Consider the following 27,987-nt stretch of genomic DNA (forward strand, 5'->3'; position numbering starts at 1 on the left):
GACCATATATACAATAGATCAGATGTGGAGTGGGCTTTAAACAATCGGTTGTTTATCACTGATAAACTGTGGGAAGAAAAAAACTGAGTAAGTGATTTATTAATAATTGAAATATACATTTGTTTCAGACACAACAGGTTAGAAGAGGTCTATTTATTCTCCAAGTACAGTTCAGAGATGCAGCTGTGTGCTTTTCTATAGCAGTAAACAGCTGTGTGGTTGAAATAAGTGCTGCTTGATGCTGCAAGTATTTCACATGGATTATTTAGGGAAATTAGTACATTTATTGTTTTCTGAAATATTAACATTAAAGGGATAGTTCACCTAAAAATGTACACCTTCATGTCAAATCTGTAGAATTTTCTTCTGTGGAATGCAGAACAAGATATAGTGTTTTTCCCCCTTCTATCCATCCAAAGTCAGTGGGGTCCATTGTTGTTTTTAGACCCCTTTGACTTTCATTTTGGACAAATATAGTTGAAACAAAATGTCTTCTTTTGCGTTCTGCAGCAGAAAGTCAGTCATCAAATGATGTGTCAAGTCTGAAATGACATTTATTTTAGGTGAACTATATCCTTTCAAGATTAACTAGAATAATATCACAAACTCATTTCATATTTACATCAAAAACAAGTCAAGAACAGTAATGAACAGAATGGAGGTTAACATTTGTGCTGTGCATTTGTAATGAGACTGTTTAGCACTTATTCTCCGGGGATTTTAAAGCTGACCAATTAATCACAGACACACACACACACACGTTTGTTTTTGTGAAAAGTGGGGACATCCCATAGGCGTAATGGTTTTTATACTGTACGAACTGTATAATCTATCGCCCTTCACCAACCCTACCCCTTAACCTAACCCTCACAGGAAACTTTTTGCATTTTTACTTTCTCAAAAAACTCATTCGGTATGGTTTATAAGCGTTTTGAAAAATAGGGACATGGGTTATGTCCTCATAAGTAATGGGTTATGTCCTCCTTGTAATACCTGTCATGTCATTATACAGAGTTGTGTCCTGATATATCACAAAAACAAGAGCACACACATGCACCACTTCTTGAATATAAAATGCCACATACGAAAACTAGTTGACTGATTCTTCATGAAAGAGCAGGCAAAGGTTTCCAGAAAAGATCTGACTGATACCTGTACTTCCTTACAGTTCACTTAAAGCGAAATCATCATCGTTTTTTTTTTTTTTTTTTAACAGATATTTAGCATTTGGAAGACTGGATACCTCTTGCATGACAGGTGAGTATTTTTTAATATTTCTATTTTTCCTGTATGGCGATAGTTGTTGTCCACTGCAATTCCCTACTGTGAGTATGGTATCATTTCATAGCTGATTTTTATTTTTATTTTATTTTTTTACTTTTACTTTTTTAATGTATTATTGTAGGGTGGTCTATGATCAACCTTCAGATGCGTTTTTAACCGGTCGTTTTATTAACTTGTGGATTCTAGTCATGGTCAATATTTGACTGGTTGACGGGGCGTGCAACTCACGCTATAGTTTGGGATCTTATTGAATATTTAACATGTTTTCCTCGCACGGTAGATGAAGTCCAGACAGGTGACGATGAGGTCGGTAATATCAAGGTTTTTTTTTAACACACCCAGGCAACACTGCTGGCGGGAGTGACGCTGCTAACGAGCTGCAAGCACCAGATGTCAGTTGTAAACAATTGATCTTTCTTTCTCTTTTCATTGGCAATAACGTTAGTCTCGTAGTTTTTCCATGTCGCTTGCAGTGTGGATGGGGTGTCGTGATACAAAACATCCGCATGCCGCATGTCCACGTTTTCCTGAGCCTTTGGTACTGAATGGGTTTTGCTCCCAGACCGAGAAGACGACATGAAGTGCGGTTATTTGCTCGACAGACACGTGCGTTGACTCGGTGTGTAAGCTGAACGCGTTCTGCAAATGCATTTGACGGTAAATAAGACACTAACGTAGGTTAAAATGTGCCATACAAACAAGTAATCGGTGCGAGTCTGCGAGAACGAACAGCAGAGATATATCGTGAAAGATTGTAGTAAGCATGTGTAGTTTGTCTGAAAGCTCAATGGTCGTCTGTTTCCACCACAACATGATAACATTGTTATTCTAAACCCCATTTAAATTTGAATGCGATCTGATTAAACCATTATTTCTGTCGTAGTGTTTTAATTAAAAACATGTTTATTTATTTATTTATTTATCAGACGACACTCGTTGATAAATGTCAAGATAGTACCAAAGTTTAATTATAATGTGTCCATTTATGTTCTGTTCGAACTATGGTTTTCTTCTTTCTCTTTTTTTAAGTATAAGAACCACTATATGACATTGAACAGTACCATAGGTTCAATATATGTTTCATTAAATTTAAAGGTTGATTAAATTATGTTTATATAGAGTTACTGCCAATAGTTAGCCGATAGGAATATCAAAAAAGGCTCTTGAATACTAGTGTAAATATTATATTATTGTATAAATTAATATTCCAAAAACTGTGTAGCATTAAAGTCTCAACCAGAATATGGACCTTAATTGATGTGAATGTAAATATGGTCAATGCACACAGCATGTCTCAGATCAATTTTGACTGCAGAGCATTGTTCATCTGATCATACAGAAATATAGTTTTCCACTTTGGACAATGGCTGAATGGGGAATTGGCAGAACAAATATTTTACGCTGTAAAAATAACACCTGCCAGCACCCTGCACCCCTAAGCACTATTTATCCACAGTTAGCCCACTGGTTGATTCTCCCCTTATGTCATATTTCAAATTTACTGTTACAGCTTTTAAACGACCACCCAGTGTGACATAATATTTCATTATTATTTGATCAATGATTTTGGATGGGAACATGATATCTTTTCTACAGATTAATCTAATCCACATAATATAATTTGCTCTTAAATAACTGTATTGTCAAGCATGTTGCTTTGATTTATCAAAGGTTTTTGCTGGGCCATGTCTTCCACAAGTACCACAATCAGAAAACAGACAGAATCAGCTTGCGGCCAAACCCTTGACTGCCATATAACGAGGCGTGATTGCTGAAATCATCAGCATGTATTTATGAAAAGAAAAGCTGCAACCTGATTTTAAACCATACTATTTCACTGCTGGTGGCTGGGTTGCATAGTGTGCAACAATTCAGCCGTGAATTCACGTCATCACTGGTTCGTGGTGATCCATTATATCATAATGTTCAGGACAAGGATTACATTTCTGTGTTAAATGCATTATGAAGACGTCATTTTGCAATTAAAACTATAACCTCGGGAAACAATAAAGATATGATGGAAATTTCCTAGAACATTGCTGAACATATAATCAGTTAAACACAAACTGTTGTGCTGGAGTTTGTCACTGAGACTTACTAACATCCGGTGTCTTTTGAGGTCATAAGCAGGATAAAACATATCTCCACTGATAGAGCAATGCAAATTTGCTTGCTTGAAAACATTGTTTTGGCTGGAAAGACTATTGAGCCTCTCTGTTTTATTGTTTCATAATATAACTCAATTTGGCATAATATTCAATAAAATAAAGTAATGTTCCGGGCTCAATACATTAGCATCAGAAATGCTCAATTAACAGCATTTGTGTTATAATGTTGACTATCACAAAAAAATCATTCAGACTTTTCAGGGTTAATATGAGGCACTTATAATGTAAGTGAAAGGGGTCAATTTATGGAATATTTAAAAGCAGAAATGTGAAGCCTGTAATGTATATGAATGTTTATGAATGTAAATTAATTATTCTGTTAAAACTTGTATTTAACCTGTAAAGCTTTTTGAGTTTGTTGTTTTATTGTCTTATTAAAACCATGTTAATGTACATATTTTTAAGTCTCCTGCCTTTACAATTGAAACAGTAAACATTTAAATGTTGGCTGAATACACTGTTTTCTTAGTTAAAATAAGTTCAAAATAAATTGTGTGGTAATGAACATTGTCACAAATGCTATCAAATGAGTTTGACTCGTACTAATCCCAGACCATTCATTTAAAACATTAATTTCACATGTCAAAGCTGTCACTTTTGGACAATCTTTAATAAAATCCTACATGGGCATACAGGTGCATTTCAATATATAAGAATGTCGTAGAAAAGTTCATTTATTTCAGTAATTCAACTCGAATTGTGAAACTTGTGTATTAAATAAATTCAGTGCACACAGACTGAAGTAGTTGAAGTCATTGGTTCTATTAATTGTGATGATTTTGGCTCACATTTAACAAAAACCCACCATTTCACTCATCTCAACAAATTAAAACAATTCATAAAACCAATAAAAACAAAAAAAATTTTAGTGAGTTGTTGACCTTCCGGAAAGTATGTTCATTTACTTTACTCAATACTTGGTAGGGTATACCTTTGCTTTAATTACTGCCTCAATTTGGCGTGGCATGGAGGTGATCAGTTTGTGGCACTGCTGAGGTGGTATTGAAGCCCAGGTTTTTTTGACAGTGGCCTTCAGCTTATCTTTGGCAGTGCGGGCAGGTGCCAAATCCAGCTGGAAAATGAAATCAGCATCTTCAAAAAGCTGGTCAGCAGAAGAAAGCATGAAGTGCTACAAAATTCTTGGTAAATGGGTGCAGTGACTATGGTTTTCAAAAAACACCAACACCAGCAACACCAACATTGCACCCCAAATCATCACAGACTGTGGAAACTTAACACTGGACTTCAAGCAACTTGGGCTATGAGCTTCTCTACCCTTCCTCCAGACTCTAGGACCTTGGTTTCCAAATGAAATACAAACCTTGCTCTCATCTGAAAAGAGGACTTCGGATCACTGGGCAACAGTCCAGTTCTTCTCCTTCTTCTTCTGTGGTTCAGGAGTGGCTTAACAAGAGGAAATCCGACTACTGTAGCCAAATTTCTTGACACGTCTGTGTGCCTTGACCCCGGCCTCAGTCCATTCCTTGTGAAGTTCACTCAAATTCTTGAATCGATTTGATTGGTTGTGCATCTTTTTCTTCCGCACTTTTTCCTTCCACTCAACTTTCTGTTAACATGCTTGGATACAGCACTCTGGGAAGAGCCAGCTTCTTTGGCAATTTGAGTTGATTAGCTGATTGACATGTCACTATATTCTAATTTGTTGAGATAGTGAATTGGTGGGTTTTTGTTAATTGTGAGCCAAAATCATCACAATTAAAAGAACCAAAAACTTAAATTACTTCAGTCTGTGTGCATTGGATTTATTTAATGCACCAGTTTCACAATTTGAGTTGAATTACTGAAATAACCCACGACATTCTAATTTAGTGAGATGCACCTGTATATGAAGTATATCGGTAGGTGCTAAACAGTACTAGGATGTGTGTATCTTAGGTCTTTTTCAAATGATTCCTGAAATGTAAATGCCATATTGTTGAGTTACGTCCCTTTGGTCTCATTTTTGTCAGAGGGCTAAAGGAGGAAACTTAATCGAGAAAGGAGGGACACCTATCAGTAGGTGCCTCAAGGTTGGAAGTGAACAGCATGTGTGTGTGACAGATAGAGAGAGAGAGAGAGAGCGAGAGAGCGAGAGAGGTTAGGATAAAAGAGTAGTGCGCTTTAACATCCGGAACAGCTTTTCTGTTCTCCAATCACTGCCTTTTTTCACCTCCTGTCCCTCCTCCCTCTGTGTCTTTTTCTTTTTCTGTCTTTCGGTGGCTGTTGGGCTTCAGTGGGTCTTTGCCATCGCACTACAATGACTGCTGTCTCCCTGCAGTGAGCATTCTGAGGTAAGTCTCTCTGTGATTTTCTTCTCTGTAACAAGCTGTAGTTAAAGGGACAGTTCACCTAAAATTGGAAATTCTGTCATCATTAACTCACACTCTTGTCATTCCAAACTTGTATGACTTACTTTCTGCTGTGGAACATGAAAGATGATATTTTGCTGAATGTTGGTAACTAAACCTTTTTGGTTCCATTTTACTTTCATTGTATTTACAAAAATGGTGTTAATTGGTTTTATGTCTTTGGTTGTCTGTTGATTGTTATATAGTAAGGGCATGTTCATATTTTGTGGTAAAAAAAAAATCATTCACATAGTGTTTGGAGTTATATTTTGCAGGAAAGGTAACTGCAGCCCTTCCTGTCTTACAAAGTGCTTCCTGTTGTATTTTTTTTATTTTTTGAACACTATCAGGGAGAGGGGAATTATATGCTTGGAAATATGCTTGGATGAATCGTAATCCTGCTTTTTGCTCGTTCTGTGTTGTTGTCTCTGGACTGTGAATGTCAGGAATGTGGCTCTTTCTATCTTACATGCTTTGTATATCCAGCCCAGTGATGATGAGGGGTCTAGAGTTACGCTTGGTATCAGAGCAACAATGATTTTTGCCCAGGTTATGAGCATTAGATGACTCAGTGATTCTTCTAATGGACTGGAATACTGAAGGTTTTACTCATTTTCTAACAAACCTGTTCTATTTAGTGTTCCTGTAGTTCAAACAGGGGTTGATTCCTAGGGACTGATCAAATATATTGCTTTAGTAACTTGAATGCATTGGAAGTCACTTTGCCAGGTGTGCAAATTTGCATAAAAATGTAAATTTATTTAAAATTAGTGTTCAATACAAAAGCAGTGCAATGTCGAGTGTCCTGTCTACATAGATAGCGCTGATATTTTTCTTTTCTATTTCTGACCATCTACTGTCACCAGACGGGCAAATAGCACACATAACATAGCAACAGCCAATGTGCTGTGATTGCATGCTTTAAAGAAACTGCACTATCGCATGTTTTTTGTTAGAAACTATTAGTTGTATCACACAGTTCTGAATTTAGTGTTCACATGGCAGCAGCATAAGTCTAAGTCTTACAGCGAGGATTCTCATAACCTATGGGAAACATCTTTGCTGAATCACTGTCCTCAGTCATCTTTAGTGTACAGACACACAGTGGCACCAAAAGGTCTGAGGATACACTGAAAATCTGGGCTTTTTTATTTAAACTAGGAAATAAAAAGAAAGTTTCAAGAGTTTGACAAACATAAAACAAAGGAATCAAGATGCAAAATGATATTTTATGAGGACATGTTTAATCTCCACATAAAACAAATGTTTTCAGATTTTGAATTTAGAATAAAAACAAATATTTTTTGGATTTCTTTGGATCCTTCTCAAACCATGCTGGACAACATCATCTGATGTGGCACAAACGTGTGGAGATAATGCAGCTGGAGTGCTCCTGCCATTAAATCAGGGGTTACCAGTCTTGTTCCTGGAGAGGCCAATGTCTTCAAAGTTCAGATCCCACCCCAAATTAAACAAACCTGAATCAAAAAAAAAAACTAATGAAGGTCTTTGGGATTACTAGAATCTTCGAGGGGGACAAGTTCGAGCTAAACACTGCAGGACGTTGGTTCTCCAGGACCAGGATTGGAAACCCCTGACTCAAAGGCCCTGTTACAAAAGGTACATCAAAAACATACACTTCATATGTTAAACTGAATCTTTTTACTGTGTAAGATTGAAAGTAGCGCACCTTTACCAAATTGAGGTCATATCATTAACATCTGGCTCTGAACACATTACAGTTTAGCAATATAATAACTTTGTAAAACTTTTTCTGGTTAAAGTTTTGAAAAGATTTTTATGTCCTAATAAGAAAGGAAACCGTGCACATGAACTCTAGCTATTAAAACTACTCAGCCTTGAAAAGGTTGTTCTCTGTTTAGGCAAGTGCATGCTTCACCAATGTCACACACATTACTTTATTTTTGAATGGAGGGTGCATTATGAAACACTTAAGACTGCATTGGCAATGGTTTTAATGTCCTCATATTTAGACATTCACCGTTGTGAATTATTCTTTCCCCCCAAAGATGTCTGTATTCAAATGTTAAAAATAGTTTATAGTTTACTGATGGTCTGTAGGAAAAAAAAATACTGTGACCTTTCACATACTGATATGAAACCGACATATGTATCAATTTGAGTAAGAATATGGCTTCTAATTTTGGTATTTTCCATTAAGAAATGTTACAGAATTTCCTGCACCCTACCCCATTTATATGAGATGCTGTTCCTGTGATATTGTATATGAGCTTTGTCCTTGTTGATGACTAATGCTCAGACAGATTTACAGTGTCTGAATATCAAGTTGAAAATAAAATGTAGCATTGAAAAGCACATCGTCTAGCCCCCAGACTCCTCTGACGTGTCTCTTGGGTTTATAACGATGGGCAAATGCCTCAGAAATATGGTTTATATTTTACACATGAGTATTTATTTCTAAACTTGAAAATGTACATATATGTGATGTTGCAATAGTTTTTATGAGTATTAATTATTTAGTCATTTTCTCTGTGAAATTGCATGGAAGGAAAATAGTTCCATCTACTGGGTCTTTGAAAGACTTCCATCCATGTAGTTGTTCTGCTGTTCACAGAATGTATCATTTATGTCACTATTTATCTAGATGTATCTATACCTTAGGGCTTTAAAACCATTAATGGGCACGCTTTAATGGCCATTAAAGTCAAGAGCTTTCTCAGTGCAGCATTTCTCAGTAAACTACAAAAAAACAGAAGCTCAGTGGGGAAAAAATAAAGGTTGTCTCTAAGACATGAACATGTAAATCAATCTGTTGTTTTCCATGTGTCACCATAGGTTATGCTGCCCGAAAGTTCCCAGTTGAGTCTGAGTGAAAGAGAAAAGGGCTAAAGCCAGCGCACTTTACAGCATCACCCACAAACCTGACCGTAAGCAATGAGTGACCCTCAGGATGCCAGTGACGTCACTTCTGCCGCAGGCTTGATGAGACATTTGGTAGGTAATCTTTAACTTATTCACTTTTTATTTTTTTTAGGCTACGAACAATATTAAGCTTGAAGATTTTTTTTTATATATATGTAAGGTTATCTTCATCAGCATTCATCCAATGCTTTCCTATTAAACACTAAATATTATTTAAGTGGGTGAGACAGTAATCCTGTTTACTTTTTAAACACATATTCCTGTTGTAAATTATACAGAGCATTGTTTTTGTATGAATTAAAACAATTTAAATTTCTTTTTTAACAATTTATAAAAGAACCAGAACATATGTTATTCTGTTTGAGAATCAGACTACACTGGTTGTACTGTGTTTTTGATTATTTAAAAATTATGGGCTCATAAGAGTCATACGGTTAAGGAATCAGGCTCCACTGGTCACTGGTATTTTTTTTTTTTTTTTTAATTCACTGAAAAGAACAAACTCATATGAATCATTTCTATTTTTCAATCGTCCATTGCATGCCAATACAACTTAATGGAAAGTCGTTTTATAGTTGTGAGGTTTTGTATATCACAATATATTTGGTATAGTACACTTTCACACAGCCATTGAAAATACACTAAAAATAAAACTTGTTGATGTTAGATTTGTTAAATGTAGATTGCTAATAATCAGAAAAGCAGCATTTTTACATTTACATTTAAAGTGTTTTGTTGGGTTCAAGCACGTAAAGCTTTCATAAAAAAAGCATCTGATATTTGATTATGGTTGTGTTATGTGTGTGTGTGTGTGTGTGTGGTATATGTGGTTAGGAACATTATTAGTGCCTGTTCTACTGATTTGGTGAGATTCTAGCAGTGGTCTGGTCACTTTTAAAAGATTCGCCATTGATCCTCCAGAGGTCTGATTTAATAAGATTTAAAAACAATTTGTGTAACCATGGGGACAAAGCCACCTGACCTGCCATACCCAGAAATCTATTTACTTCGCAGGAACATGTGGTGCCATTATACAGCAGTGTTGAAGATGTGCTGTGCAGATTGTGTCTGGTTTTTAAATACGTCCCTGGAAAACTGTAGTGTTTCAATTAGCCTTCATCTGGGTGGTTTTCTGCTCCTAAAAGAAGTCAAAGCTCCTACCAACAAAAAACCTGTAAAAGCTTCATTTGTCTACAGAGCACAATTTAAGATATTTTGGATGAAAACTGGGAGGCTTGTGACCGTCCCATAGACTGCCAAGTAAGTTACACTGTCAAAGTCCAGAAAAGAATGAAAGACGTCATCAGAATAGTCCATCTGCCATCAGTAGTTCAACAGTAACGTTATGAACGACAAGAATACTTTTTGTACATGAAGAAAACAAAAATAATTACTTATCAGCGACGCCACAAGGAAACATTTTTACGTATATTCATGCTTTAATTTGAAAGAAAAGAGCGCAACCTTGTGGCGCGGCTGACTCAGAAGAGCGCAAGCTGCCTGCGTTCAGCTCATAATCTCCAAAATGGCACTATGGTGATGTCATCATGTTTGAAGGAAACCAGCCCTGCTTATCATTTCCAGAGTACCATCCCACAAGTAAAATGTGAGGTAGCAGCTTCATGCTGTGGGGCTGTTTTTCAATGGCAGGGACTGAGGGACTTGTAAGAGTAGAAGAAAAGCTCAATGCACAAAAATATTGAGATAGCCTTAATGAAAACCCAGTCCAGAGCATTCAGAACCTCAGACTGGGCAGAAGGTTCACCTTCCAATGGGACAAACACCCCAAGCATACAGTAAGATTATAGACAACTCTGTGAATGTCCCTGAGTGGCCCTGCCACAGCCTGGGATTGAACCCAGTCAAATATTTCTGGAGAAACCTGAAATGTGCATCTGCCCCCATCCAAGCTGACGGAGCATGAGAGGTGAAGAGATGAGGGGAAAGATGGCAGATAATTGCCAAATGCTGATGTACAAAGCTTGTCGTATCATACCCAAAAAGACTTGAGGCTGTTCAGGTTCTTCAGCTAAATATTTAGTAAATATTTACACTTATGCAATGTACTTATTTCAGATTTTTATATAAAAAACATTTACAAAGTTGTGACAGCTCTGTTTTCAGTATGGTGTATGGAGTGTAGATTGATGGACTTTTTTTTAATTTAAAGTAGTTTAACATAAGGCAGCAACATAAACGTGATATAAATGAAGGGGTATGAATACTTTCGCTGACTCTGCACTATGTTTGTACTTTCTTCTACACTGTAAGCTCCTGTCGTCATGTCAAATTTATTGTGTGGGTAAACATACAAACATACTTGGTAATAAAGCTATTCTGATTCTGAGATGATCTGCGGTGGGTTGGGGGGTTAAGATGATATAAAAGAGCTAAATAAAAATCACCAACAGATTCTCTGTGAGGTCATTTTCTGTCTGGTAAAACAATTGTGTAATTCTGCAGGATCTCTGCTCATTCAGCCCGAGAATTGTTCTTAATATTAAAATGGTGCTCAGATCTCACAGAGGCAATGACACTTCTGTGGAAAAATGTCTCATGCACCTGGCACCACTAGTAACAGGACTTGGTGCCCTTGATGGAATAAGAATTATGTCTACTATGTCTTAACTAGGTTTCTCAGTCTTGACAGTCGAAACGGTTAACAAGATCAGTTGGTCACTTCCGCATATTGTGTTTTCTGGTCCACCTCACTGGGTGTTTGGCATGCTTGTATCTTACCAGGATTCTTAACAAGCCTAACCAGAAAGATTTTAAAAGCTTCATCAGTGATACAATGTCTTCATTCAGCATTACTAACCTGACTTTAGTCACAATCTACTTGAGCGACACTGTGTGTGGCTGTAGGAGTGCTGACTCACTCTCTGTGGCTCTGGTGGGATGAGCTACAGGATGCAGCGTGCCAGAGCTTGGTATCTGTGGGCATGTTAGTTTTACCTGGAGCGGGGCCCCTCTCAAAACACAGAATTAAATGAAGCACATGACCACAAGCCTCAGTTTATCCTCAGGGTAGCATACCACAGACAGCAGGGGAGTGATGGTTGTGACTTACTGCTTAGGAAAATAAACAATTCAGAATCTCAAAAAAACAATTCAATCAAAAAAAGATTTACAAAACAGAAATGTTCAAGATCTCCAATGCAGGTTTAATTATGCACTCAATACTTGGTTGGGACTCCTTTTGCACAAATTATTGCTTCAATGCGGCGTGGCATGGAGGCGATCAGCCTGTGGCACTGCTGAGGCGTTATGGAGGCCCAGGATGCTTTGATAGCGGCCTTCAGCTCTTCTGTATTGTTTGTTAGATATTACTTATCTTCCTCTTCAAAATATGCATTTTGGCGATTTATCTCGTAAATGTAGTTTTAAATGAGTTATGAGTTATAAGTGTTATATGACCATAAAGAGTTTGGAGAAGATATGTGTCAGATCCGCGTCATATGTATCAGGTTTTAAAGAGACAGTGCTGATTTTAAAGTGAAACCTGCTGAAGTCTGTCATTGATGTAAATGAAAGAACAAAAGAAAAAGAGAAATTCTTCGACTGTTCTAGTCTCTACCAGTCTAGTTTTAGCTTAAAATTAGAGAATATAAAGTATAGTTTATGCATATATAATATAGTTTATGTGAAGATTCGCTTAAATTAAAAAAATCGCTTAAATTAAAAGTTGAAAAATGTTAAAATGAATGGCTTTCAATTATACTGTAATGTTGAATGGCTATAATTAATAGGTAAAACTGCGGGAAAACATTGTAAATATGTTTAGTTAGTGTAGTAGTAATAACAGCCTGTTTTTGCGATAAGGGTTTCATGGCCGGTAAAAAATAATTTTGGCCAGTATATTTTATCATGTCACCGGCCATTGGCAGCTGTGGCAAAAAGTTAGTTTTATGCCCTGTATACAGATCCAAACAAGATAAAACTCACCCTCCTGTGATTTTCTAATGATCCTGAATAGATTGATTAACATGCTCAGGTGTGTTTGATTAGTGTTGGAGCTAAACTCTGCAGAAAAGGGGATCTCGTGGACCAGATTTGAGGATCCCTGACCTAGAGAAAGTTTTCCATTTGCATTGCCTATCATTTCATCGACAGTTGACCCCCGGAAGTGTGTGATTTGAAATCTGCTCTCTTTGCTCATAAGCACTCAATTCTGCATCCAGGTTTCAGTTTAGCCAATCAGCTGAGCTGGAAATGCCATGTGACTGATTAATCAGGTGATGCAGGAAAATAGTATGACAGAGCTGATTGGCTGAAGGCAAACTGTAAAATATAAAAGAACATAAATTTTTTTTCGTGTGTTTTGTCATAATGCACAGCTAATTTTGAATGACTGTCACTGGAGAAAGTGTCTTTTTGGATACCGAACCAGAGTCCTTTTACCACATGATCATTCTGCTTTTTACTGAGAAATTTAGAGGGTTTTTTTTTTTGTTAAATTAACTTTAAATAAATGTTAAATCACTTTTCATGTTTCTTATGCATCTGTTTTTATGATAATATTTTATGATAATTTAAAATCCTTTTTGTGGAACACACTTTGAGTTACCATTATGTATGAAATGTGCTATATAAATTAACTCGCCTTGCCTATGATGTACAAATAAGAATCTGAGAATGCTTGTGTAAATGACTCTCCTTGCTTTCATAACATCTGCTTTGATATCCATCTATGCAGGCTATATGAAACGAAATGAATGTTAATATTTTTCTCTCATTTACATGTAGCCTGTTGTAGTGCATTCTCCGCCCCAGTGCTGTGAGGATGATGATGATGATGATGAAGGGGACCTGAACAAGACACTGGGAGTGCAGCGCTTCCAGCAGATCCTTACACCTGCCCAGCGCGTGCCCATCGAACAACACCGCTCCTTTAATGAGGAGGACTTTGAGTGTGAGAGCTTTACTGTTGATGCATCTGGTCTATAGCCTTTCATCATATTATTTGTCACTAAATTAAATGAGATTGTTTTATAGATAAATGTTTTCCTCCCATAGAAAACAACAAAAGTGAAAATGTTGTCATTGTTTACTCAATGAATCATAAATGTCTCAATGAGATCTTAATTTCACCTCAAAAGGGGAAATTAAATTACATTTCAATGCATTTGTGTTTTCCTGTTCTCTATTTCTCAAAAGCTTTGTAAGGTAATGCAAAGTTTCTTGGGGGAACACAAAAGCATTTAAATAATTGGTTTAGTCCTATATCTTTTTTATTTTTTACCATGTCCATTTCCCTGAAGGGGCTCTGCAGTGATGTTTTTCTAATTCTGTGATGTTTTTGTCATTTGTAGATCACCGTCACACCTCTCTACACGTTCACCACCCTCTGTCTAAACACCTCCCAGAAGTCCGGAGGAAAAAGCCAGGAAGAAAGCGGAAGGACTTAGGACGGAGGAGGAGTTCATCTATGGGAGCTGCTCCCCCGATAGATGAGGATGATGAGGATGAAGAGCTGGATGAAGATTCCTGTAGCCAGCAGGACAAAGAGGGCAATGTCACCACCACGCCTACACCGGACACGGACACAGAGCTGGATGCTGAGCAGGCACAGGTAGTCAAGTCTCACACAAACACACACACTTCTTGTTCTTCTTATGATCTGACTAAATGATTCAATAATTCTCTCTTGTTGGCGCACAGTTTTTCGTATCAGAAGACGATCCTGACTCCACTGTAAAGAAGAACGGTAAAGTCTCGCCACATCGAAAGCTGTCAATCATACCCCATTCAACGCTTCAGACCAGTATCAGCATCCCAGAAGATGTTACAGCAACCGTGTAAGTGTACATGCGCACCCAAACACATAGAAAGATTCAAAAAAATGTATATGTGTTCACCGTCAGTATGTTCTGTTACAGCCGCAGGGGCGGAAATTGGGTTTGTAATATGCCCAAAGGCAGACGAGTTTCTGCACCATGTTTGTTTCCAAGTTTGAGTTCTCCAGACGGCAGCTTTAAGCCCAGCCGCAGCTATGACCTGCAGGAGCGCCGCCGCACGGGCAACATGACGGGCACCACACTACACTACCAATACATGCCCACTGACGAGAGCGAGGCGCAGACGCTCGCCACAGTCGACCTGGATGGCATTAAAAGTGAGTGTGTATTTGTGTCAAAATTGACAAAAGATGTACCGTATTTTTCAGACTATAAGTCGCACCTGAGTATAAGTCGTATCAGTCCAAAAATACGTCAAGATGAGGAAAAAAAACATATATAAGTCGCACTGGACTATAAGTAGCATTTATCTAGAACCAATAGAAAACATTACCGTCTCCAGCCGCTCGAGGGCGCTTCAGTGTTGACTACAGGAGCACTGAGCAGCATAGAGTGCCCTCTAGCGGCTGGAGACGGTAATGTTTTCTATTGGTTTATTTCTCTTGGTTCATTTCTCTCGGTTCATGTCAAATTAATTTTGATAAGTAAGTCGCACCTGACTATAAGTCGCAGGAACAGCCAAACTATGAAAAAAAGTGCGACTTATAGCCCGGAAAATACAGTATTTGGCAACGTAACGTAAATTAAGAGTTTTAACATAGAGTTTAAATATATATATTATAAAAATAGATTTATTAAATCATACAGCATTCAAAAGTTTGTGGTCTGTTCGAAATGTTTATGTTTTTGAAAGAGTTCTGTTACATGCTCCCCAGGGCTGCATTTATTTGATACAGTTAAAAGCAGTCATATTGAGAAATACTATTCCAAATTCAACGAACAGTTTTCCGTTTTTAATATATTTCAAAATGTAATTTATTCCTGTGGTGACAAAACTGAATTTTCAGTAGCTATTATTGCAGTATTCAGTGTCACATGATCCTTCAGAATCACTCTAATATTCTGATTTGTTGCTCAAGAAAATTTCTTATTAATATCAAAGTTCAAAACAGTTGTGCTATTTATTTTGAAAACTGTGCTCTATTTCTTTTTCAGTCATTTTTACAAATAGCGATGAAAGAACATAATTTATATGAAATTAAAATCTTCAAGTATTTATAAAAAACAAATTTAATGCAAGAAATAATCACAAATTTCACAAATTATACAAATTGAATGCACATTCATAAAAAATATTACATAATCAATGATCTATAATAATATATGCAATCAATGATACATTGCAAAGCCTAATATGTATTAGTAAAATAAAATGAACGGAACATAAATCATTTTGATCAATTGACAACTTTTTAAATATTTTTATCTTAAAATTATTAATTCTGTTCAACGTTTAGCAAAGCAAATTAAACATCTTCCCATGAAGCCCAAGTACCTCCCATGGTATAGTTTAGCATTGTATTAGTTATTATTGAGATGTGTTGTTTTTCAGCGAGTAAATGAGTATTTCAGCTCATCATAGATCATCAGTGATGTGATTGGAGTGCAAAAAAATTATTTGTTTTGCCAGCTGCTTTTCTATTTTTTTTTTTCTGTTATAAAGGATCCTTTTATATACCTTTCTGTTCTCATTCTTCTGAGAATAAATCATGTTTTCAGTCTGTACATCTGACAATCTGTGGCTGTGATTCAGGAATGTGGACATTCTCAAAGGGCGCAAAGCTGCCCACAACAACTGTGCCTCTGACGTCTCTTGTACGTGTGTGTGTGTGTGTGTGTGAGCGCTGTAATTACAAATAATTTTGACTGAACAATAGATCACTTTGACTAGAGTCATGTTCTAGTGAGCTCTGAGTTGAGTTTTCAGTTGCAGTAGTCTTGCTGTCTTTCTTGCAGGTCACAGGTTTGAAGATGTCCCTGGTGTGCGGCGGCACCTGGTTAAGAAGAACGCTAAAGGTCAGGTGGTTCACATCGGCAAGGACCACAAAGAACCCAGCAGTCGCATCCGGACCAAGTTGGATCGAACCCCACATGAGGTGAGACGCCAGCTAACTAGATTATCTTTCCCCTGTCCATTTGGAGCTATTTTCTAGGCTTGCGTGTGAGGTATAGCAAATAAAAAATGCATATTATATCATCAGTATCACCTTAAAGAGTGTAGTTTCTAGTGGTCATTAATGGAAGTATAAAACTATGATTATTAAAATCTTAAAAGACTATTTCCCTAACAACTCCCCCTGTCTGTTATCGGTTAATCAAACAAATAGCACCACTCCAAACTCACACAGTTGGTCGATATTGCTGTGTTTGGCTAATCAAAATGTGCCAACAAAAGAACAATGTTTTCACACTTTTCAGGAAATCAACCTACTTAAAGTTTCAATATGGGGCGAATGCTTGTCAAATCAAGTTGCAATTATAGATTTTTTATTTATTTATTTTTTTTTTTATAGAAATTTACACTTTTTAGAAATTCGGACATCCTAAATTGATCAGAAGTGACAATAAGTAAATTATAATGTATAATGTTACAAAAGATTTATATTTATAATATATGTGACCCTGGACCACAAAACCTGTCTTAAGTCTTAAGTTGACTTGCCATCAAATCAGTTCTACTGGATTTAAAATGGACAACTTTGAAAGAAAGGACAGATAAATCATAAATGTCCTCTCAGGTGTTTGTTGAGCTGAATGAGTTACTGATGGATAAGAACCAGGAGATGCACTGGAAGGAAACGGCTCGCTGGATAAAGTTTGAGGAGGACGTGGAGGAGGAGACGGAGCGCTGGGGCAAACCTCATGTAGCTTCACTCTCATTCCGCAGCCTGCTGGAGCTCCGCAGGACCATTTCACACGGTGAGAGAGAGGAGAGAGACCCGCTCACACTTTACAAACATTATACTTACAAATCCAATCTGAGAACTGAGGGATAAATTGAATTCATTCTTTATATTTCTGATATATTTCAAACGCCTTTTGTTGTGTTTGACGTATCGAGGTGTAATTTCACAGGTGCAGTGTTGTTGGACCTGGACCAGAAGACGCTGCCTGGTATTGCTCATCAGGTTGTAGAGCAGATGATTATCTCCGATCAGATCACAGCACAGGACAGATCCAATGTGCTCCGAGCCCTGCTCCTCAAACACAGGTTCGTTTCACATAGGTTTTATGAACATTATTCTGCATATCTCAAAAAAGGAGCAGTAAAGCTACTCACCTAGGAACACCTTACTCATTTGCATCATGCAGCTGAACTCTGTGCTGTGTATTTCTTCTGTTTGTTAGTCATCCAAGTGATGGCAAGGAGCACAGTTTGTTTAACCGGAACATCTCAGCATCCAGCCTTGGCTCTCTCATATCACATTACCATAGCAGTAACCACATCGCCGCACCGGAGCCCTACACCACAGACCCGCTCATCGGAGGACTACGTAACTTTGAGTCACGCAGAAGTGTAGACTTCGATAAGAATGAGGTACTGTGTGCGTTGAAATCTGTGTGTGATTTTTAGGAGGCAAAGAACGGTAAAATAGCTAATTCTACTTTTTCCTCTTTGTTTCCACAGAAAGACACACCCCAGTTTTTTGGTTTGCACAAGACCAAATCTAAACATGAGCTGAAGCTGCTTGAGAAGATTCCAGAGGATGCAGAAGCAACGGTTGTCCTTGTGGGTCAGTTAACTGTCCGTGCTCAACTCTTAACTGTCCATAATCAGTTCGAGTCGTGATACAGATCTGGATTCTTTCACAGGGAGTGTGGATTTCCTGGATCAGCCCACCATGGCCTTCGTGAGACTGCAGGAAGCGGTTCTGTTAGAGTCAGTTCTAGAAGTGCCAATTCCAGTTCGGTTTCTTTTCGTGCTGCTTGGCCCACCCAGTGCCAACATTGACTATCACCAAATCGGCCGCTCCATATCAACACTTATGTCTGATAAAGTAAGCACAGAATGAAAAAGGTGTTATCAGGTCTAATTAAATAAGAGATAGTTTATCCGAAATTTCAGTAAAATTTTAGTTTTTCTGAAAGAAATGAATACTTTTATGCTGTAAGGACGCATTAAATTGATCAAAAGTGATAGCAAATACATTTTTAATGTTAAAAAATATTAGATTAACTTTCGTTAAAAAAAATGCGTCAAAGAATACTTAAAAAATGCAACATTGAAACACTGCTAAAATGTTTCTTGAGCACCAAATCAGCGTATTAGAATGATTTCTGAAGGATCATGTGACACTGAAGACTGGAGTAATGATGCTGAAAGTTCAGCTTTGTCATCAGACGAATAACTTACATTTTTAAATATATTAAATAAGAAAACAGTTATTTGAAATTCTAATAATATTTCACAATAGTGCTGTTTATAATTTGTTTTTATCAAATAAAAGCAGCCTTGATGAACATAAGAGACTTCTTTAAATATTACCAACCCCAAAGGTTTGAATGGTGGTGTATAAATATACAAAAATCTTTATAACTCATGTTTTTTTGCTTGTTTTAAGTATAAACAGCATTTCAAATATCTCTTCCAGGACTTCCACGAAGCGGCGTATTTGGCAGATGAGCGGCAGGACCTGCTGACAGCCATCAACAGCTTCCTGGACTGCAGTATTGTGCTTCCTCCATCCGACGTTGGAGGAGATGAGCTGCTGCATTCTATCGTTCGCTTCCAGAAAGAGATGCTGCACAAGAGACAGGAACAAGAGGTCAAACTACAGGCCAAGGAAGCCAAGAGCCCCGAGGACATGGGTACAAGGCTCTCGCTCATATACAGAATACAGAAGTGTACAGTCCAGTTTCACTGTTTATCCCAAATAAATGTATTGAATTACCTTTTGTATTCATTCTTAATGTTCTCAGCTCATCATCCTCCTCTGAAACCTGAAGACGATCCTCTTCGGAGGACGGGTCGGCTGTTTGGTGGGGTTATCCGAGATGCACAGCGCCGCTACCCCAAATACATCAGTGATTTTAAGGATGCCCTAAGTCCTCAATGCATGGCCACAGTCATATTCATTTACTTTGCTGCACTTTCTCCTGCCATTACCTTTGGAGGACTATTGGGTTAGTCAAAGCTTCTTTTTTTAGTATTTAGAGCACTGCTTTTATGTTGTATCTAAAACAAGGCTCTTTTGCCTAATGAAATCATTTCTCTTGTTTCCAGGTGAAAAGACGGATGGTTTGATAGGAGTGTCAGAGCTGATTATTGCCACTGCCGTGCAGGGAATGTTGTTCTGCCTGCTTGGGGCTCAACCTTTGCTGGTGGTGGGCTTCTCTGGACCCCTGCTAGTGTTTGAAGAGTCCTTCTATTCAGTTAGTATTTCCAATAAATTAATACAAATACTACTAATTCACTAAGAAAACACAAGATGTTGTGCCTGCTAATAGTGCAGTTTATTTACAAAATGCATGCATGCAAATAGCGTCGATTTTTGAGAATGAAGCACAATCTCTATTGAGGATCGTTTGAATGTAAAGACTCCTTAGGGCTGAAAATCACAGCTAATGAATTGAAATACTTGCAGTGCTATTGTGATGCATTTAGAACCTGGTTTTAGTAAATGAGATCAATATGGATCGATGTGTTCGCAGTTCTGCCGGTCCAATGAAATCGAGTATCTGACGGGACGTGCGTGGATTGGAATCTGGTTGGTCATCATTGTTGTTCTCACGGTGGCCTTTGAGGGGAGCTTCCTTGTGCGATTTGTGTCACGCTTCACCCAAGAGATCTTCTCCTTCCTCATCTCTCTCATCTTCATCTACGAGACCTTCTTCAAGCTGGGCAAAGTATTGCGATGCTTTTGTTGTTAACACTGCTGTTCAAAAGTTTTGTTTTTTTTATGTTTATGTTCATCAAGGCTGCATTTATTTGATTAAAAATACAGTAAAACAGTGATTTCACTCACATATGATGATCTGGTTTTTATCGTTGTTGAGAATGTTTAGGTCAATTTAATACATCCTTGCTGAATAAAATTATTAATAAAAAAAAACCGTAATGAACCCAAATTTTTGATTAGAGTTGTTTGTTTATGAGAGAGATTTAAATGTGATCAGCGGATATTCAGACAGTCTCTGTATACTGTGCAGATCTTCATGGATCATCCTATCAGAAGCTGCTATGGAAGAGAGGAAAATGACACTGCTTTACCAACACCCACAAGTGACGGCAGGTCTCCAGATGCCTCGCAAACCCTAAACCAGCCAAACACCGCTCTCCTCTCCCTGGTGCTCACGGCCGGCACCTTCTTCATTGCCTTCTATCTGCGTAAATTCAAAAACAGTGCTTTTTTCCCTGGCAGGGTAAGCTTGTATCCCCGTGTTCCTGCAAACATGTTGTGCCACTTACTCAATGATTAAATAAACATATAGGACAAGTTTTTAATGAAAGTGTCAGCTATCTGTGTGTGATGAAGTGGTAGTGACGAAAGTGATATTGTATTGTCTCTTATCTTTTGCTCAGCTCCGAAGGGCTATTGGAGATTTTGGAGTTCCTATCGCAATCTCCATCATGGTTCTGTTGGACTACAGCATTAAGGACACTTACACACAGGTGAGACATGTTTATATAATTTGAGTAATGTATAATCTATGAACTAGTTTTCTCTTAGAATTGTCCACTCAAACACACAAATTTATTGTACATCAAGCAAGATTTTAAATGGCACATTTCAAAATTAATTATATCTAAATGTTTTTTTAGATGTATGACATTTTTAAAGTACTTTGGAGGTAATTATAGGAACTGAACGATGTTTTAAAAATTTAAATACTTAAACAATACACACACAATTTAAAGAAATGAAAAGTCTGTCATTTATTCACCCTCAAGTTGTTGCAAATCTGTATGTATTTTTCTTCTGCTGAGAACAAAAGTAGAATGCTGGTAACCAAACAGTTAATGGTAGACACTGACGTCCATGGTATTTACATGGAGTCATTTAGCAGATGCTTTTATCCAAAGCGCCTTACAAATGAGGATAATAGAAGCAATCAAAATCAACAAAAGAGCAGTGCTATAACAGGTCTTAAAATACATTTAAATATGCTTGCAAATGTGGTTTATTTAGAAAAAAAAATTTAATTAAAAAAACATTATACTATGCCACCATCAGACATTCAGACATACAGTCTTCAGATTATCTTCTTTTGTGTTTAAGTGGAGGGTGAGTAAATGATGATGGCATTTTTATGTATGGTAAACTATCCCTTTAAGACCAAAGATTTTGTCATTGTCTTTAATTTTTTTACATTTTCTTTGGTGTGCTATGCTATTGTGATTTAAGAGACTTGTGAATTTAAGATATTTTAATAGTTTTGAGGATCCAATCTGTTAAAGTACCCTGGTATTACCATCTGAAACCATCTTCTGTTGTTCTGTAAATGTTTGTAGAAGGTATCCAGTCATTTCAATAAGAATCTACAACAGGGCTATTCAATTACAAAATCAGTTGGGCCAGATTTTCAAACCAAGAAGGTTAGCTGGGCCAGTTATTTCAGCGGCGAAGCAACTCGTAAAGACACATTTTAAAACCAGCACAAACTAATTTTATTGAATACATGTAATGTTTATTCATTGTTTCTCTTTTAACTTTGGTCAGTTTGCACATCAAAATTTGCATAAAAATACTATAAAAGTTAGGTACCCCCTAATTTTTCCACTTACAAAAGAAAAAAAACTCTACCTAGGCAACATATCTCACCTATCTGATCACAAAGTGCATACAACAAAATAGTGCACAGTAGTAGATAAGCAATAACATTAAGTTTCCTTTTGAAACAAAATAAACATCTTGCTCACATTTGACCCAGGAACATCTCAAAGTGCATAAAAAAGTGCACAGTATTCACAACTAACACATGAATTCAAGGTGGACTACTGCACATATTGCACATACTGAGGGAACATATTTTAAATCACCACATTTGTGATTAGGCATGCCTTTGTTACACATCCAACATAGGCTACATTTATCCAGCTAATTTAGTGAGAGAAGTGACATTTTTTGTTTTGAACGAGAGCAGTGACTTTAGGCTCATACGTTGTCAATGCGATCCGAAGGCATTGGTGGAGAGTACGGTCAGTCAGGGAGCAACGAGAGTTGCTTTTTATGGAGTTCATGTGTGAAAAGCTTGACTCACATGTGTAAGTTGAACCAAACATACTGAGCATGACGATCGCTACTTTCTTAATGTTAGGGAACTGATGTACGTTGACATCAGTCCAAAACTTTGTAGGCCCGTTAGTGCAAAGCTCCTGTGCCATGGTTACAGATGACCGCATGTCAACAAGTTCGAGTGTGAATTTCCCCTCGTCAATGGAAGGAACCACTTGCTTTGCTCTGGCGGATAAGTCCCCTTCTATTGCAACAGTGAACGGGTCTCTGACAAAAACGGCCACCTCTGTGGGCAGAACAATTCCATCCAATCGACCAGCAAAGTTCATTTTCAACCTCGCAATAAAATCTGTCATCACATCCGTGATTTGTGCGGGGGATGAGATGCATTTGCGGAGCGTCGGAAAATGCAACATTCGGCATGTGCTCAAATCAGTTGCGAAAAGGTCCAGTTTAACTGGGAATGCGCGCATCTGTTCCACAAGGTCGATGACAGTTTTGTCTCGGCCTTGTAGTGCCAAATTGAGATCATTCAGGTGTTTGAATATGTCGCTCAGAAAGCATGCATCGGCCATGAAGATCTCTCTGAGACCACAGAAACGCTCCAGTGCTTTGCCTTTGGACAGCCACCTCACGTCATTATGCAAAAGCAGGTCGTGGTGCTCAGCAGACATTTCTGACAGCAGCATGCGGAACAAGCGGTGTTGGAGGCTCGATGTGGAGCGAATAAAATTAATTGTAGCCATCACTTTTTCCATGGTCGTTTTGAGCGCCCCACTTAGTTTTGCGCACAACACTGCCTGATGCACAATGCAGTGTAAGGAGATCAACTGAGGTGCAACAGCGGACCAACGTGCTGCCAAACCATTCACTTTACCTGTCATGGATGGAGCCCCATCTGTCACAAGCATGCACACACGCGTCATATCCAGACCATTGTCTTTAAAAAAAGCGGAAATTTTCCCAAAGAGTATATCGCCCGTTGTGTGTCCTTCTAACGGTAGTAGGCAGAGCAGCTCCTCTCTGAAGCATTTGCTGTCAAAAAAACGGACATATATGCACAACTGAGCAGTATCAGTTTTGTCTGTGGACTCATCTACTGCTATAGACATAGTATCAGCTTTCATCAGGTCTCCTAACAGTGTTTCATACACATCTGCAGCAAGAAGTTCAACCCTACGAATGTTGGAAGTATCTGACAGGGGTACGTTTTTTATAGCAGATGCCACGCTCGTTTTAATTTTGTCGTCATTTATCACCTCATCCACGACGGCCAGCATACAGTCCTTCACTGTTTCAGAGTCTGTGAATGGCCTTTTCTTTTTTGCCAATATCCAGGAAACACGAAGGGATGCTGCGGTAGCTCTCTCTTGGGCTGTGAATGACCGCACCATGGTAGTACTGCTCCGTTTGTAAGATGCAATCAAACTCTGCACTTTTGCTACCCTTTCTTGAGATCCCTCGGGAAAATTGGTGCGGAAAGTCTGGTGTTTCTCATTGTGGTGCCTCCGCACATTGTAATCTTTAAATACTGCAACGCACTCATTACAAATTAAACACATCGGTTTGGCGTTTGGATGCTGCGGTAAAATAAAAAAGTATTTGTCAGTCCAGGCAGGGTTAAACTGACGGTTTTCATTGGCAATTTTACGTTTTAGTGTTGAGAAAGACATATTGATTCTAATCTAGGCTACAACCGGCGCGCTCTGCATTGTTTGCATTATTGCTAGGCTACGTGGTCTGTACTACTGTATGAATTTACGTAGGGATGCGCGTTTTTGGCGGGACCACGGGCTGGGCCATTTGGAGGTTGCTTCCGGGCCGCCAATTGAATAGCCCTGATCTACAAGATTGAGTATTTTGCATGAAGGTGAAAGATCTCCCAACACAGATTTGAAGTTGTTCTTGCAAATTCACTGCGCTGACCAACAGAAAGCAGCTTGGTTTGAAGAAAGTGACTTCTTTGTGAGCTGTGCTTCGATACACAATCAACCTTTTTTGCCTGTGAAATTTCGCTAATAAGACCGTACCTTAAGGGTTGTTAGTTACCCTGAGCTTATTCAATGATTAAAAAGTGGAACATTTTTGTATGTCATTTAAAGCAAATTATTATATATGCCCTTAAGTCACCAGACACACGTGTCCAACACAATATGTGACCTATAAACTTCTTACCTCCCCATGTAGAAACTAAGTGTGCCTGATGGCTTCTCTGTGACCAGCCCGGATAAGCGTGGTTGGTTAATACCCCCACTGGGCTCAGACGGCCAGTTCCCCATTTGGGTGATGATTGCCAGCATTCTACCTGCCCTGCTCGTCTACATCCTCATTTTCATGGAGACTCAGATCACCACGTAAGTCACTAAACTACTCTGACCATACCTATATTATAGTATTCCTCAATTTAAACTGACTCAATTTTCCTTTAAAGTCTTATTGTCAGCAAGAAGGACAGGATGCTGGTTAAGGGTTCAGGCTTTCACTTGGACCTGCTGATCATCGTGGTTGCGGGTGGTGTTTCAGCTCTGTTTGGGCTGCCATGGTTGACTGGTGCTACTGTTCGTTCAGTAACTCATGCAAATAGCCTTACGGTGATGAGCAAAGCTGTTGCGCCTGGTGACAAACCACGCATTCAGGAAGTAAAAGAGCAGAGAGTAACAGGATTTCTGGTGGCTTTTCTAGTAGGTGAGTGGCTTAATTTTATGGATCATAAATATCATCTACAACAGCGGTTCTCAATTCCAGTCTTTGTGACCCCCCTGCTCTGCACATTTTGTATGTCTCTCTTTGTAAACACACCTGATTCAGATAATCAGCTCGTTAGAAGTGTGCTCCGTGCATGAACTGTGTTCCCATTGACATGGTCCCTACACAGTGTTCATTTCTCCTTACTCCCTGAGCAGGGGAAATCTGTTAAAGTCTACTTCACTTCGAAACATTTATTCATGGATTTGTGCTGCGCAACAGCTTCACACATGGGACATCATATATCTCTGTTAATAAATACAATTTAAATTCACGTCTCGCACACTTCAGTGCACTTTGTATGGAACATATATGTTCGCTTCGAACTGGAATCAAGGCAGAATATCCCATGATGTCCACTTCACAGGGCACTTGCGTTCGAATAGAACAAATCGTCCACTTGGAATTATAAGGATCTATCTGACATTTTTGTCAAAATTTTGTTATTCCCATATTGTTATTCTGTGACAACTTATTTACATTATGTGATAGATTTTTTTATGTTGTATACATAATGGGACAGTCGAATGGGATGCAAAAACTTTGAAGCTCAATATCTCAAAACTACTCGGAATGCAGATAGAACCTTAAATTCCAAGGGGACGAAATGTCTGAAGCGATGAGAGAAACACAAAATGTTCAGAGCAGGGGGTCGCGAGGACTGGAATTGAGAACCGCTTATCTACAATATACCTGCACTATAGTGTGGGCAGCCGAAATAACCGATTATCGGTTCGATATTGCAAAAATATCGGCTGATATTAGATTATTTGTATGTACTTATTTCTACAGTTTTATATTTAGATTACCTTGCTGTCATATAATTCTCACTTTAGGTTAACATTGAATACTTAATGATACTTTATTATAATAATAATAAGTGAACACCATTATATAATAACTTTAGCAGAGCTCACAATTAATATCTATTTTTCATACTGTAATTTTGTGATGCTTAAATTTGCTCACTTGTTAAAATGATTGGTTTTTAGATTGTAATGGTTTTTTTTTATTATATATATATATATATATATATATATATATATATATATATATATATATATATATATAAAATAGAGAGAGAGATATATAAATATTGGTTATTAGCCCGAACATTAAAATAATTATTGGGTTTATTGGTTATTTTAATATCATTGCATCCCTAAATAAATTCTAACATGTTGCCCTAATAGGTCAGTGAAGGGCTTGTTGGGTGATTAGTTATATTTTCTTAATATCTGTTGCTTGGAACTGACAGTAGAAAAACCCTCTTCCCTCCAAAGGTCTCTCTATTGTGATTGGAGACGTTTTGCGGCAGGTTCCTGTTGCTGTGTTATTTGGTATATTCCTCTATATGGGAGTGATGTCTCTCAATGGGATCCAGCTAACAGAACGCATGATGCTGCTATTAATGCCACCGAAGTACCATCCTGACCACACCTACGTCCGCAAGGTTTGTCATGGAGAACTCAGCTGATCACAGTATCCACCAGTCTTAAATCAATAATCAGATGAAAGTACGTCTGGAATGCCATTCTCAGTTTGTCTCTTCAGATTTAGCTGTTTTAATAACCTCTGTCTTGTCTATTTCAGGTGCGTACTCTCCGCATGCATCTGTTCACAGGTTTGCAGCTGGTGTACCTGGCAGTGCTGTGGGTTGTAATGTCAACCTCGGCCTCGTTAGCCTTCCCGTTTGTTCTTGTCCTTACTGTGCCATTCAGAAGGTTCCTGCTGGCCCGAATATTTACTCGCCGTGAGATCCAGTGTGTGAGTGTTTCTTTTCTTTCGTTGATAGGAAAATTAAATTTGTAGACATTTAATGTAGTGTGTGCTATACTAAAAAAGTTTTTTTTTTATACCTTGATGTATTTTATTAACAACTTGCATTGCTGTGTTAGCAGAGTGTTGTTGTTGTGTGTGTGTGTGTGTGTGTGTGTGTGTGTGTTTTCACAAGCAATTTGGCAATGCGGTAATAAACTTTTAAGATACATTTTCTAAAAACATGTCTAATTACATCTTAGGCAGTTTTGTAAATTTAAAGTAAGGTTAAAGATTAAAATATATTTGATATATTTCTGTATTTTTTTACTTTTTGCACTGTATGGTGACATCTTGTTTTCAGGACTAATATAATATCTTACATTTTTATTTTGCCCTTTGCCTTTAATGTTGTTCATTTTGTTTATGTAACAGCTTGACGCAGATGATGCAGAGCCTTCAATTAATGACAGAGAAAGCCAAGATGAATACACAGAGATGCAGATGCCAGTATGACCTCATTCCTCTCTCGTCACAACCTGCGCTTGCCTGACTTTTTTGTTTTAGTCAGAGGCGTCCAGATGTACTGCCTTGTCTTTTGTCTTTTATGTCTTATGTCTTTTTTCATTAACCAGTTGTTGTCTCCATTTCATCTCCCCAATTTAGTTTTTGCTTAAATTATGTAAACATTATATTTATACATATGTAAAAGTGTTAAGTAGTTGCTCAGTGTCACTTGAACAACTGTGTATCTGTCGCTTGACGAAAGCTTTGTCACCTGTACTATTAATGTTGTTTCTGTTTA

General features: G+C 37.9%; 2 protein-coding genes across 4 annotated transcripts in view; both read left to right on the forward strand.

Annotated features, from left to right (window-relative positions):
- Positions 1–27,987, forward strand: part of LOC113118562 (nuclear receptor-binding protein 2-like) — a 465,395-nt gene that overhangs the window by 263,516 nt on the left and 173,892 nt on the right. The gene's annotated exons all lie outside the window — the stretch shown is intronic.
- LOC113118420 (anion exchange protein 2-like) lies at positions 1,593–27,983 on the forward strand. 3 transcript variants are annotated; one of them, XM_026287588.1, is made up of 25 exons: positions 1,743–1,941; positions 5,687–5,743; positions 7,323–7,420; positions 8,618–8,776; positions 13,451–13,616; positions 14,017–14,276; positions 14,366–14,502; positions 14,584–14,819; positions 16,459–16,598; positions 17,241–17,421; positions 17,578–17,713; positions 17,851–18,040; positions 18,131–18,236; positions 18,316–18,500; positions 19,095–19,311; positions 19,423–19,626; positions 19,727–19,875; positions 20,155–20,349; positions 20,653–20,865; positions 21,026–21,115; positions 24,867–25,033; positions 25,111–25,364; positions 26,708–26,877; positions 27,018–27,191; positions 27,618–27,983. In XM_026287588.1, exons 4-25 carry the CDS (start codon positions 8,717–8,719, stop codon positions 27,696–27,698), a joined length of 3,711 nt encoding a protein of 1,236 aa, XP_026143373.1. In that variant the 5' UTR covers positions 1,743–1,941; positions 5,687–5,743; positions 7,323–7,420; positions 8,618–8,716; the 3' UTR covers positions 27,699–27,983. The 3 variants fall into 3 exon arrangements, with proteins under 3 accessions (XP_026143355.1, XP_026143373.1, XP_026143364.1); XM_026287570.1 differs by lacking the exons at positions 1,743–1,941; positions 7,323–7,420 and adding an exon at positions 1,593–1,676; XM_026287579.1 differs by lacking the exon at positions 7,323–7,420.

The sequence above is a fragment of the Carassius auratus genome, chromosome 2 (assembly GCF_003368295.1).
Source record: "Carassius auratus strain Wakin chromosome 2, ASM336829v1, whole genome shotgun sequence".
Lineage (NCBI taxonomy): Eukaryota > Metazoa > Chordata > Actinopteri > Cypriniformes > Cyprinidae > Carassius > Carassius auratus.